The 13,213-nt window shown below is 52.6% G+C and overlaps 5 protein-coding genes and 1 non-coding gene across 6 annotated transcripts; 3 read left to right on the top strand and 3 right to left on the bottom strand.

Annotated features, from left to right (window-relative positions):
* Positions 1-7: 7 nt before the first annotated feature.
* Positions 8-1,360, bottom strand: BJY04DRAFT_229631 (RraA family protein; the record flags this gene model as incomplete). Its single annotated transcript, XM_073719108.1, has 1 exon — positions 8-1,360. The coding sequence occupies one exon, from the start codon at positions 1,358-1,360 to the stop codon at positions 8-10; it is 1,353 nt and encodes a 450-aa protein (XP_073568553.1).
* A 365-nt stretch (positions 1,361-1,725) lies between these two features.
* BJY04DRAFT_229629 (pyridoxal phosphate-dependent transferase) lies at positions 1,726-3,120 on the top strand (the record flags this gene model as incomplete). Its single annotated transcript, XM_073719107.1, has 2 exons — positions 1,726-1,887; positions 1,955-3,120. 2 exons carry the CDS (start codon positions 1,726-1,728, stop codon positions 3,056-3,058), a joined length of 1,266 nt encoding a protein of 421 aa, XP_073568552.1. The 3' UTR covers positions 3,059-3,120.
* Positions 3,121-3,153: 33 nt separating this feature from the next.
* Positions 3,154-4,468, bottom strand: BJY04DRAFT_195007 (uncharacterized protein). Its single transcript, XM_073712146.1, has one exon. It carries the CDS (start codon positions 4,389-4,391, stop codon positions 3,237-3,239), a length of 1,155 nt encoding a protein of 384 aa, XP_073568551.1. The 5' UTR covers positions 4,392-4,468; the 3' UTR covers positions 3,154-3,236.
* Positions 4,469-4,889: 421 nt separating this feature from the next.
* Positions 4,890-5,008, bottom strand: BJY04DRAFT_t120. Its single transcript has one exon. It is a non-coding gene; the product is annotated as a tRNA-Leu (tRNA).
* Positions 5,009-6,953: 1,945 nt separating this feature from the next.
* Positions 6,954-10,144, top strand: BJY04DRAFT_195004 (LEA domain protein). Its single transcript, XM_073712145.1, has 2 exons — positions 6,954-9,405; positions 9,454-10,144. The coding sequence occupies exons 1-2, from the start codon at positions 7,108-7,110 to the stop codon at positions 9,976-9,978; spliced, it is 2,823 nt and encodes a 940-aa protein (XP_073568550.1). The 5' UTR covers positions 6,954-7,107; the 3' UTR covers positions 9,979-10,144.
* A 1,347-nt stretch (positions 10,145-11,491) lies between these two features.
* BJY04DRAFT_107005 (retropepsin-like aspartic protease) lies at positions 11,492-13,074 on the top strand. Its single transcript, XM_073708056.1, has 2 exons — positions 11,492-12,950; positions 13,016-13,074. Exon 1 carries the CDS (start codon positions 11,686-11,688, stop codon positions 12,616-12,618), a length of 933 nt encoding a protein of 310 aa, XP_073568549.1. The 5' UTR covers positions 11,492-11,685; the 3' UTR covers positions 12,619-12,950; positions 13,016-13,074.
* Positions 13,075-13,213: the final 139 nt, after the last annotated feature.

Below are 13,213 nucleotides of genomic sequence, written 5' to 3'. Positions count from 1 at the left end.
ATCAAACTCAACCCTTGCGCTGCAGCGTATGATAACCCAGCTTTTCCCTCGCCTCAGCAATAGAGGCACCACCAGAAATCAACTCTCTAATGCCCTCTTCACTCTTCTCAATCTTCGCCGCAAGCTCCGCAACCTCACGCGCCCTGTCTCTCGGAACAACCACCACGCCATTCGCATCTGCAACAACAATATCGCGAGGCTGCACACGGACTTTGCCAATCCCAACAGCCTCATTGACACATCCAACCTGAACTCGATCTTTCCCGGTCCGCATCCAGCGGCCCGCAGTGAAGATGGGGTATCCGTCGTTAATAGCACGGTTCACATCCCGGCACACTCCATCAATCACCGTACCAGCAATACCCCGTAGCCCAGCGTACTGGGTCATAATATCACCCCAGACAGTACAGTCTGTGCAACCGTTGTTGTCGATTACGACGACATCGCCAACGGCAACATCGTCGATAAAGTCGCCCACACTTCCTGGCGGATTGCTAGCTGGAACGTAGCGCACAGTAAAGGCCGGCCCAACCGTGACCTTGCTGTAGTTAGTCAATGGCATGATATTGAACGCCTGCCCCTGAATGCCGAGTTTATCAAGCGCATCCGAAACGGCAGGCGTATCCGAGTTGGCGAAAAGCGCAGACAACTCCTGGTCCTCCGGCGCCGCCGCTTTAGGGTTGCGAGGGGCAGGGGCAGGTGGCGCTGCCTGAATAGCCTCAAACTTCGAATCATGCATAACCTTCGAGACCTTCTTCCCGGCTCGAACATCCTGCACCATCAACGCCTGTCGCTTCTCAATCCTCTCCGCCAACTCAACGACCTCTTCACCCCTCTCCGCGGGAACAAAAACAGTCCCGCACCGATCAGCAACAACATAGTCATCCTGATGAACCGTAACCCCACGCACACTCAATGCCCGACCCGCCTCAACCTGCACAATGCGATTCCGCGCACTAACCATCGTAACGCCCCTCCCGTAAACCGGATACCCGATCTCAGCACTCCCATCAATATCCCTACTCATCCCATCAATCACCGTACCCCTGATATTCTTCATCTGCGAGGCATTGGCGAGGATATCGCCCCAGCACGAAATCCCATCCGGGGCGCCAGCGATAACCAGGACCCGGTCGTCGGTGGTTATACTGTCGATGACGGGGGTGAGGAGGTGCGTTGTCGGGTTGGCGTCTTGCTTGAGCCCGACTTTGACTGTGCTTGCGCGGCCGACGATCTTGGGGCATGGCCAGAGGGGCAGCAGGCCTTGGGTTGCGCCTGGGAGGTGCAGGAAGTCGAGGGCGTCGGAGAGGGTGTTTGTGTCGAGGGCAGCGAGGCGGGTGAGGATGGTTGGTTGGGACATTTTGTTAAATGAGGGTTGGTAATGTAATTGACTATCGACCGATGTTTGATTCAGGCTCCAGCGCGTATTTCTAGCTATTTGTCTGAGAGTTTGTTTTATGAGGGCTGACTCGGCGAAAGGGGGTCGCTGCGCCGCTCGCGTACTTCGGTGGAAGGGACCAGAATGCCGATGGCCACCACTACCAGTATGGGTACTCGGCAAGATGGCCGATTTATCCATACTCACTGATCTCTCTTGCCGAGTCTATGGCGAGGGTCCGAAATATATTGTTTTAAATCATCTGGTTTGTCATTGTGCTCTCCTCTCCTTCCAGCGCGAATAGCTCTCTCAACAACGAAGACAACCCTACCCAAAACCACATCAAAATGGCTTCGGAATACCTCAACATCCCACGCACGCCTCCAGACACAGCCTTCAGTCTGATGGCCTCCTTCGACGCAGACCCACACCCAAACAAAGTCTCCCTCATTGCCGGCGCATACCGCGACGAGAACGGAAAGCCCTGGATCCTGCCCAGCGTGCAAAAGGTACAGTAACCCTTCTACAGAATTATCCAAAATGAAGAAACAGAAGTCAGCAGCTAATAAAAGCCAGGCCAAAAACATCCTCTCCAAGAGTCCCAACCACGAATACCTCGGCATAGCCGGCAGCCAGCCCTTCCTCGACCTCGCCGCAGAGCTTATCTTCGGACAAACTCTCCGAACCCACAGGAAGGAGGAAAATAACAACAACGAGAGTATAGCGTCTATCCAGACCGTCTCCGGCACAGGCGCAAATCACCTCGCGGCAGTATTCCTATCTCGGCATCTACATCCCGCACGCGTCTTCATCCCGGATCCAACATGGATAAACCACCGCTCGATCTGGGAAGATGCTGGTGTGGCTGTTGTTGAGTATCCCTACTACTCATCTGAGACAAGGGATATTGATATGGAAAGATTGCTAGCTGCGTTAGAAACCACAGAGGAAAACGACGTGATCGTGCTACAAGCCTGCGCACATAACCCCACAGGCGTCGATCTATCACGGGACCAATGGAGAGATATCGGTGAGGTTGTGTTTCGGAAGGGCCTATTTGTTGTCTTTGATAGTGCGTATCAGGGTTTCGCAACCGGTGATGTGGAGGGGGATGTGTGGGGTGTGAGATATTTTGCTGAGAGGGTTCTTGCACAGCATAACCCGGACACAACCGCTGGTTCAAGGAAGACTACGGGCCTGATTGTCGCACAGTCCTTCTCAAAGAACTTTGGTCTGTACGGCGAGCGCGTCGGCGCGTTGCATCTTGTTGTTCCGCCCTCGTTCTCTACTGGAGGGGCGAAGAGTGCATTGGCTGCGATTGCGCGCGCGGAGTACTCGAACCCACCGCGGTTTGGGGCTAGTATTGTTGAGACGGTCCTTGGGGATTCGGAGTTGAGGGTTCAATGGGAGAAGGATCTAGAGACGATGAGTTCGCGGTTTCGTAAGATGAGGGGGGAGTTGAGGGGTAGGTTGGAGGGGGAGACGGGGATGGATTGGGGGTTTGTTGAGAGGCAGATTGGGATGTTTAGTTATACGGGGCTGAGTGGGGAGCAAGCGAAGAGACTGCGCGAGGAGTTTCATGTTTATTTGTTGCCGTCTGGGAGGATGAGTGTTTGTGGATTGAATGAAGGGAATGTAGAGTATGTGGCGAACGCTGTTGGGATGGTTTTACGAGGGTAGAGTTCAGATCTTCTGCGCTGAAGGTTGAAATTACCTTGGAAATATCACTTGTTCTATGGGTATAGTCAGGAATAGTTGATCGGAAGACTCCTGTGGGTGGTGCCATCACACAATGCCAGCAGCTCTCCTATATCCTCTGAGACATCTCTCATCGCTTCTTCTGTCCCGGAGTCCATGCTTAACTCCAATCTACCATCCGGCGCCGAAACCCCCTCACCCGTTTCCTTTGCGCCCTCCTACCCCTCGCCCACGCCTCACGCACAGCATCAGCAAATCTCCTCGCTTCCGGAGTGACCTTCGTGGTATAGCACGAAAGATAAACCATCTTAGGGAAGTGCGCCTGGAGAATGGGCGCACAGCGCTCCGAAACTCCAGTCCCAGTTAGTACCGGACTGAAACTGTTAATGACTAACTCAGTGAGCAATGGAAATGACGTGACTGGACTGCGCTGTAGCTGCAGCTGCAAAAGATCGAGATCGAGCGACGGGAGAGCCAACGTGCGGAGACAAGGGCAGTGTTTCGCAATTATAACCAGGCAAGCTGTTGTGAGGTTGTCTTCTTTGCAGTGCAGCGATAGGCCTTGGAGGTCTGCCAGTCCGGATACGAGAGACTTGATATGTGTGTCGTTGAGATTTTGGATTGTGATCCACCCGTCTACCCCGTTTCTTACGATATGTAGCTCCTTTAACCGGGGAAGTCGACCAATAGCCACGAGGTCGGTAGGTGATATTGTCAGTTCCGAGTAGATGCCGATGTCCAAGCTCAGCAGGTTGGGTAGATGCAGCGGGAGCTTGCTGAAGAGGCTCGATCCGTAGGTTTCCGGCGGATTAGGTAGGAAGCGACCAACAGCGATGCAAAGCTCGGTAGTTGCTTGGACTGACGGGAGTAGCAGCGTGGTGGTCCTTTCAGAAAGACAATCCAGTTTCAGCCGCTCCAGCGAAGGAAAGGGGTTTGGGGTGTTTTGTAGGTCTGCTGTGTGGATTGCCTCATCGTGTATAGGGACCCGGTCGAGATCGAGACATTTGATGTTCGCTGTAAGTGCTAAGGCTCGCAAGAGGGCGTGGGATAGCTCGATCTTGAGAGAACCGCCGAGACGGATCTCATCTAGAGATGGACACTTTTTCAAGAAACCCACGATATCATTTTGCGTCAGGGAGGGTGCATTAAGCGACAAGAGAGTCCAGTTCAGTTGAGGACAGCGACTCGCAAGGGCATTGAGAAACTCTGCGTCGACTGCCTTGCCTGGAGAGACCATCTTCAAGGTCGGCACGAGATACCCAGTCAAGCACGAGGACGGCAAAGGTGGACTGGTACTGTCTTGGAGTAGGAGCATCTCGAGGATGGGGAACTGCAGCTTTCCAAACTCGATATGCTCGTAGGCATGGCGGCATGAGAGTGTTAGTGTTCGAATGACAGAGGCGTATATTTGGCGGCGATCTGACTCGACTAACAGGAGACGATAGTCTTCTGCATCTTTCCAAAATTGATGAACTAACCGGCTGAACCATTGGCGGTTGACGCGTAACAGATGACCGCTGTAGAAGGGTAGATAGTCTGCTATTTCTAGCCATAATTTTGTGGGGAGTCTCTCCATGAGGTACAGACCGTCGACAGATGGAGAAGATGCGGGGTGAACGGTGGCTGCGCTATGATATCGTGTTGGTGAGTAGGCTGGTAGGCTTGAGCGACAATGCAGCTGCCAATATTGCCAACAAAGACATATCGCTGAAGAGTTAGAACGCAAAAATCATAAGAAGATAATGAAGATCATGATTCCCGAGGATGGAGATGAGACGAAAACTGAGGACAAAAACAAAAAGAAAAAAAGAACTGACAAGGGTGGGATTCGAACCCACGCCAAATTAATGACGCGGAAACTTGAGAACTCAAGAGGAGGGATCCGAATTGGAAGCCTTAACCGCGCGCCTTAGACCGCTCGGCCACCTTGCCTGTTGGATGAATGAGGCTTTAAATTAGTGCAATATAAACCAACATGTCCTATCTTGGCTGCTAGCCATAATACATCAACGGTCAAAGACACCTACAACTTCAAGATCAGCGTAGTGTTGTAAAATGTTGCATTGCATAGGGTGGATGCTCCTCTTTCTATTGTTCATTTGATTTAAACTACTGAATAACATCTACTCTATCCGCAAGGTATCTAACTTTCATACAACATCGTCTCAAACTCAATTTTCCCTCGTGGCAACACTTCTATATATAGTCCCGCCTCAGCACAATGACGGATACACTACCGACAAGGCTTCAAGACATCTCCCATCACTACATTTGAACAAAAGAAAACCCACATCCCATGCATCAACCCCAAGCACAAACTCCTCATCGTGCATATTCCTGCAGAAAGCAAAACCCAGCTCGAACCCTTCTCGAAGCATCTCATCTGATCTATCTATTCATCCCAGCCACATCATCACCCACCTTCGATGCCACGCATCACCAATCCTGCGCCTGCCTGCAAGACTAGTCATAGCACGATCGATATGCATCTCACCTACCCAATGCAGTAAAATGACATAACCCCCAATCCTTTGCTAGCAAGATGGTCGGCCCGGGAAATTATTGCGATATGAATCGTGTTAAGATCTGGTGCCCTAACCGGGAGACTGACGTCAGACTCGGCCGAAGAAATGTTGGCAAGGGACCGATAATACCCCAGCTGGAGGTGGAAGTCTGGCTCGACGTTAGCAAGTGGAGAGTAAGTGATTGTGATTGGTGATTATTCTCCGTGGCAGGTTTTGGTTTTGATGGTTATCGTTGTCGTGGATTTTGATGTTGATGGATGTTGAGAAAGTCGAGACTTCACTAGGTAGGTAGATACAACCCACACGCTGAGTACACTAGACTACGCTGCGCTACTGTACCCCGTACTTTGAGAGATTCGGTAACGATGATGGGTTTAATATGCATTTAATATAACAAATTAATTAATATAATATACCTACCTACGTACTCTGCACCCGCGGTTTCCATACAAAATTCCCCGCCGGTACGTCATCCCCATCCCAGGCACTGCAATTCCAACCGCTCCTTCAACCACTCTTCAGGCCTGGACCATTCACCTCTCGAATCCAGACAACCCCAAACAGACCCAAAGACTCAAGACTTAATCTCTTACCTCTTCCGCGCTAGCGCCCAGGGTACAAGAGCCAAGTGGCGGGGATGATCTCATTCTAGACTACTTTGTGCGCCGATCGAGCACCACAGTCGTAGGCTATGCAGCAGCTATGCAGACAGCCAAAGTTTAAAGCTGTAGCATTCTGCGATGGTGGAGTGGCGGCGCCGCTGCGAGTGGAGAAAAGCCGTTGCGTAGTAGTGTCTGTCAATCATTCAATCAATCGATCGGGTTTCGAGTCGGTGCTGCATCCTTCTTTTCTTTCTCGACTGAGAGACTGAGAGTAATTCGTAGAGGCTGCAAGTCTGACTATGATGCTCGTCCGATCCTGCGCGTTGACGCAATACCGAACCGGTTTAGATCGGTTCATTTTTTTCTTGTTTCACGCTTACGATGCACCCGCCGTTTGGGGTCGCTGGTGTGCTTCTCATCCCATGGTCGTCACCCCAGCGAACAACGTGATTGGGCCTGGTTCAAAAATTGACCAGAGGGATTGTGTACCCTGTAAGGAGCCGATTGGCCTGGGCCGTGAAGTCGCTGACTCCACTGCAGCACGGTGTCTGTGGCTTGCAGGGGAGGGTGAGGAGATCTGATGCTAATGGGTCTGATATCCGTCCTTAGCCTGGGACCTGGCCTGGCTGTGATGTCGTTGTGACATAAATGGTGCCTGTATACTGTATACTTGTTTCTGAGGTAGATGCGGACGGTGTGTGGTATATAAGAGCCGTGAGTTCCTGGGCTATAGTAGATTCTATTTCAGATTCATATTCAACACAATACAACACAACAATACTTACTCTATACTCACACTATACCCTTACCTTTACGAACCTAACGCTTAACGACTTATTTCGATTAATCGCTCATAGCCACGGATTTTCTTGATATCTCACTTGTTTTCATCGTCTTGTACAATATGTGGTCCCCTCTTGCCAAGTCAGATCAGCGCAGCGAGACTTCGGAGCGCAGACAGTCTGGCTCTAGCGCTGCCCCTCAACAGCAGAACCCCGACTCCGGGTTCAGCGGAAAGGGCGGAAACACCCCCGTGCAAGAGAACACACCTGATCTGCAAGAGCAGGATAACGAAGAGCAGCCATCTACCCCCTCGCCTGAGCAGCAAAAGGAAGTTCAGGAGCCAGAGCAGCGTGATGACAATGAATCACAAGCTGGCGGTGGTGGAAGTGGTGTTTTTGGAAAGTTGAAGTCGCTTGGCGGTGGTCTGACCGCGCAGGTTTCGCAAACAGTTACGAGTGTTCCTGGCCTTGCTAGCAAGCCTCTTGAGCTTATGAAGGGCCTTCCGGTCAAGGATGGCGGTGAGATCCAGGGCCCTGATGGAGATGTACTCGGCCAAGTTGTTGAGGGTGGAGAGGATGCCGTCGGTGGAACAGTACAGGAGGATGGTAAAATCGTGAACCAGGCCGGCGAGACGATCGGCAAGGCAGATCTTACCGATCGCGTCAAGGACACCGTGGAGGCCGTCAAGGATGAAGCCCCTGATGCTCCTGAAGACGCCAAGGAGGGTCTTGAAGATACCGCAGAGAACGCCGAAAAGAAGACCGACGATGCTACCGAGAACCCTGAAAAGACCGCCGAGGAAACCACCGACGAGGCCAAGGATAAGGTTGAAGACACCACCGACGAAGCAAAGGACACAGCTGAAGATACCACCGACGAAGCTAAGGCCAAGGCTGAAGACACCGCCGATGATGCGAAGGATAAGACCGAAGACACCACCGATGAAGCAAAGGACACAACCGAAGATGCTACCGACGAAGCCAAGGCCAAGGCTGAAGACACCACCGATGAGGCCCAGGACAAGGCTGAAGACGCTACCGACGACGCAAAGGACATAACTGACGACGCTACCGATGAAGCCAAGGCCAAGGCCGAAGATACCACCGATGAGGCCAAAGACACAGCTGAAGACGCAACCGACGAGGCTAAGGAGACAGCCGAAGGCGCCGAAGATGCCGCTGAAGACGCCGCCGATGAGCTGCCACCGCTCTCCTCGCTTGAAGGCTTGACCGTCAACAAGGCCGGCAAGATCATCGGCAAGGATGGAAACCCTGTTGGCGAGCTGGTTGAAGGTGACGCGAAAAAGCTTTCCCGTCTCGGAAGCAAGCTCGACGACAAGGGCCAGTTCTGGGACAGCCGTGGAAACGTAATCGGAAAAGCCAAGACCATCCCGTATGAGGACCCCGATGAGGAGCCTCCCTTCGCCGGTCTCGAAGGCCTCCACGTTGTCGAGGATGGCTTCGTTGAGGACCAGGGTGGCCGTCGTGTCGGCAAGCTGACCGAAGGTGATGCTAAGAAGCTCATCGGACGTCCTGTTGATGAGGATGGCGATGTTCTCGACCAGCACGGTACTGCCAAGGGCCACGCTGAGCCCTACGAGAAGCCCGAGAAGGAGGAGGAGGAGGTGCCTGAGGAGGAAGACCTCTCGATCCTCGAAGGAAAGACTGTCAACAAGGCCGGCAACGTTGTCGACGAGCACGGCAAGGTTTACGGTCGCGTTACCTCTGGCGGCGACAAGCGTCTTGCTGGACGCAAGGTCGACGGCAAGGGCCAGATCTGGGGCGATGATGGCAAGGTTATTGGCAAGGCCGAGCTCATCCCTGGTGGAGAGCAGGAGAAGCCTGAGGGGACCTTTTACGGACTCGAGGGTCTCAAGGTCGGCAAAGACGGTGTCGTCCAGGACAAGTCTGGCAAGGTCGTCGGCCGTGTCATCGAGGGTGATGCCGCCAAGCTTGCCGGCCGCGATGTCGACGAGGATGGTGATATCCTTGACAAGAACGGAAACCAGATCGGCAAGGCTGAGCGCTGGGAGCCGGAAGAGAAGAAGCGCGACATCAACCCCATGGCTGGTCGCAAGATCAACAAGGAGGGTGAGGTGCGCGACGCCGATGGAAACCTGATCGGCAAGTTGACTTCCGGCAAGTTGAGCTCTCTCGTCGGAAAGGAGATCGATGACAACGGATACGTCGTCGACAACGATGGCAACAAGATCGGCGAAGCTACTCTGCTGGAGCACATCGAGCCGGAGCCAGAGCCAGAGCCCGAGCCTGAACAGGAGCCTGAGCCTGAGGGCCCTAGCCCTGAGGAGCAGGAGGCTGAGAGGAAGGCCAAGGAGGATAAGGAGTTGGCCAAGAAGATGACTAGCATCATCAACGGCACACTTGACCGTGTCGGAGGTGTCTGCAAGCAGATCACTGATGTAAGTGCCCCTCAATATGTGACAAACAACAAAAGCTAATTTCCTCAGGCTGTCGACAAGGCGGACAAGACCCCCAAGGATGAGCTTGACGAGGAGGAGTTGGTCAAAAAGATTAAACCCCTGCTCGAAGAAGGCAACAGCATTCTACAAGAGTGCAACGGTGCCCTTCGCGCTCTCGACCCCGATGGCCGTATCGCCGCCAACGCCAAAGCCCGTGCTGCCTCCCATGAAGCCTCTCCAGAGGAGCATGCGCTAGCTGAGAAGCTCAAGGACCTTACTGACACTGTTGTCCGCACTATCGAGAACGGAAAGAAAAAGATTGATGGCATGCCTCATGCTAAGAAGAAGCTCAACCCTCTCTGGGGTCTCCTCAGCGAGCCGCTGTTCCAGATCATCGCCGCTGTTGGTCTGCTGCTGTCCGGTGTGCTCGGTCTTGTCGGGCGCCTCCTGGACGGTCTTGGCCTGGGACCGATCGTCAACAAGTTGCTCGGCGGCCTTGGACTCGATAAGCTGCTCGGAAACCTGGGTCTGACATCTCTAACCGATGCTATTGGCCTGACTGGAAAGAAATAAGCGGTGATTTCCGGACGATGACTCTTTGACAGGTGATGTTTTTGAGCGGGAGCAGTTCTGCTGTTTTATGCTTCAGTAATCATGTATATTAGGTTTAATTCCGCATATTTAATGACAAGATGATCTTATGGGAACGAATGAGCAGTATTGCAGACAACAACTATTGAGATAGATGGCTGAGCGATGATGGAGGAGTTCCGCTGGCTGGCTGGAGGCATTCACGTGACTGCAGGGAGTGGTTCTCTTGGCACCGGAGGACATCATCATCAGTGCACACCCATCCTGCCTCGACTCATCATTATCAAATAAATATCAAATTAACCAAAGATTTTCTTCTAAGGCTCATCAAAAAGTAGCCTGGCACTGCCCCGGAAAGGGCTCCACAACTGCTTTGCACTTTTGCCCGGGGTAATGGCGCGAACCCGAACCCCTCCTTGTTCAGTCCAAGAACACATCGCGGAGACGGTACGGCGGTGATGATATCAATCAACTGGATGACCCAAGTACCTTCATCTGTGGCGCAGCATAAAATACTCCTCTGCTCAGGCCCACATTTGCCCAGTGTCAAGCCTACAAATGACTGAATCCTCGTCTTATCCGCCCAGGCGTCTGGAAGGCTCGCCCGGCTACACCAATGGCCCCTGATCACCCCGATGGAGCAAGTGTGATCTCCAACCTTGGAAGAGTGCTATCTAACTTCCAGCCTTCTGCAAAAAAACAGACTCCACTCCGTCCAGAGCAACGCAGGTCAGCAGGAGGGATTCCGAGGGAACTCACCCGCTGGCGTTTTTCTGAGCCCGCCTCATTGAACGATTCCCAGGCCAGGACAGCCAAATCCCCACCCCTGATGCGTGGGCTCTGGTGATTGGTGCTGGCCCTCATTGGTGAGGCAGACCCGGAGTCTGGAAAGAATATCGGTTACGGGGATGATGCAAGATGGATCGCGTTTGTTGAGGAACAAAGCAATTGGCTTTGTTCCAGGGCCGAGTCAAAGCCAATGTCTACGGACATCAAAGTGCTGATGGCGGATACCTCAATCTACCAGTCCATGCTATTCCATATTGCTTTCCTTTCTTCTGATTACCTTGCACGGGCCTTTGGAGAAATAATAAAAGCTTGAGCGCTTGCGCCACACCAGCCGTCAACTGCCTTGATATTTCATTTGCTGGTGCTGCTTCGCCACAGACTCCCACAGCCAACTGCTCCTCGTCTCCTTGATCCATATAGCCATTTAACGTGCCCACGTCCGCATCCACCGTTGGTTTTCCCGACTCGACTCGGGAGTTCCCGATACTGCCTGTCTAGGACGCGTCAAGTTGGTATTCTGACCTGTCGAGGCGGGATTCGTCCGACCTGTATGTCATTGAGAACCTCATGCTTTGGCTCGTGCTTCAGTTCGTGCTTGCTCGTCTTGCTTGCATCATAAATGGGCTTTCTCTCACTCGTCATAGGATTTCAGACAGCGATAGACGGCAAAGTCTACAACACGGCCCACAGCCCCTTGGCCGTCCTTACCTGGTCGTTACTCAGAATCCACATGAGTCTGTGGTCGCATCCGGTCTCTCTTGCTTAGGTTGTCGGGGACCTAAGCTATAGGAGAGATATCTTGTATATATCACAGCTTCTCTCACTACTGCATATCAAGCTATGAGCGGTAAGTCCTCCCACTCAGAGGGACCATGAAGTGGCCGTGATGTACTAAGTGAAATGCCAACCGCAGACAACTGGACATCACAGCAACGTCAGATTACGTCCCGCAGCAGCATCTTCATTGCTGCTCTACAGAAATACCCGCAGAAACTTCGATGCAAGTTCTCGAACCTTGCCGTCAAGTCGCTTGGCCGTTTCCGCAATAAGGTTCCCAAACGCATCCAGGCAGCAGACGAAACAGGTCATAAGCCTAATCTGCCATCGAGCCCCGCCGGGATAATATACCAAGATCCTCATTCCTCTTTTTCGCGCTTAATCACCTCAGCTGAGGCCCGACAGCCGCCTCTTATTCCCGAGTACGCTACTCTGTCCAGCAGCAGCCACATCCCTTCCATCTCAATCTCGTCCACACGTATTGTCACATTCGGATCGACCAACTCGGACTCGATATCGGCGAGATCGATAAGGATCGATCCCCGGAACTCATGGAGGGCCAAAATCCTCGTGCGACTCCCCGGGGATAGCCCTGAGAGAGCGAAGCTAATGGTTGCATCTTTTGACACTCAGTGTCGGGGTGTGAACCTCATGGCGCTCACGCATTTCAAGAGGCTAAACAAAGACAAACGAATAACCCTGGACCCGTCAAACGCGGTGATTGAACCGTTGAATGGAGGGTCGGTCGGAGTCATTGGTGTTGCTCGTGGCTTGACATGGGTTCTCGAGGAAGGGTACCGTACCTATACGAGTGATTTTCATATTGTTAATATGGATCAGTACGATGTACTTATTGGGGGCGATACCATCCTAGACTGCGAGCTGTTGCAGTTCGGTGCGGATCTGAATTACCACCTGAGAAAGACCGCGCAAAGAGAGGCTGAGAAAAGGGCTGCAAGAGAGGCTGCAAGAGAGGCTGCAAGAGAGGCTGCAAGAGAGGCTGCAAGAGAGGCTGCAAGAGAGGCTGCAAGAGAGGCTGCGACAAGACAACGATAATTGATGATTAGCATGACGGAATGAATTCGATGCTTGCATTCGGGAGCAGAGGTGGTAGTGTTAAGGAGAAAGTCGTTCGGAGTTCAGGAGGAGATAGAAGTGGCTTTTCTCATCGGTTGCATGTGGTGGCAGGATTTTGGAGGGCGTCTATCTGTAGATTGTTATTTGCTGACAATACGATGCGTGTCATTAAATTACTTTGGAGTGTGTGCTCGAGCCCTTTTCTTTATTTTGTTTTCTTTTTCCTTGATCCTCGACAATCCAACCTGACATCAGACCGGTCGGCAAACCATCTCGTGGGGGTAGGATAGTGAGTCCTCCACAACATAATTGTGCGCTCATTAAACCTGTCCAGCTGACTCTTTGTGCATCTCAGCTAACGCGTGTTTCGCTACAGGGTCGGCCCTTCCTTCCCGGTCTTCACCACTGAGAATCGTTCCTGCCCCCCGACAAGACGCCAGAACTCGCGCTATTCAAGATTTACTTACCGTCGGGCCTGGTGAAGCGATCACTCACAATCGCCCCGACTGCAAACCCCGGCGACAGCCTTCCCATGAACGCGGAGACATCAACATCCCTGCTGGGATCAACCAAA

The sequence above is a fragment of the Aspergillus karnatakaensis genome, assembly GCF_047715665.1.
Source record: "Aspergillus karnatakaensis strain CBS 102800 unplaced genomic scaffold BJY04scaffold_43, whole genome shotgun sequence".
NCBI classification, from domain to species: Eukaryota; Fungi; Ascomycota; class Eurotiomycetes; order Eurotiales; family Aspergillaceae; genus Aspergillus; species Aspergillus karnatakaensis.
Note: the sequence above shows the minus strand (reverse complement) of the source record. Positions and strands in the feature narration are given on the sequence as shown.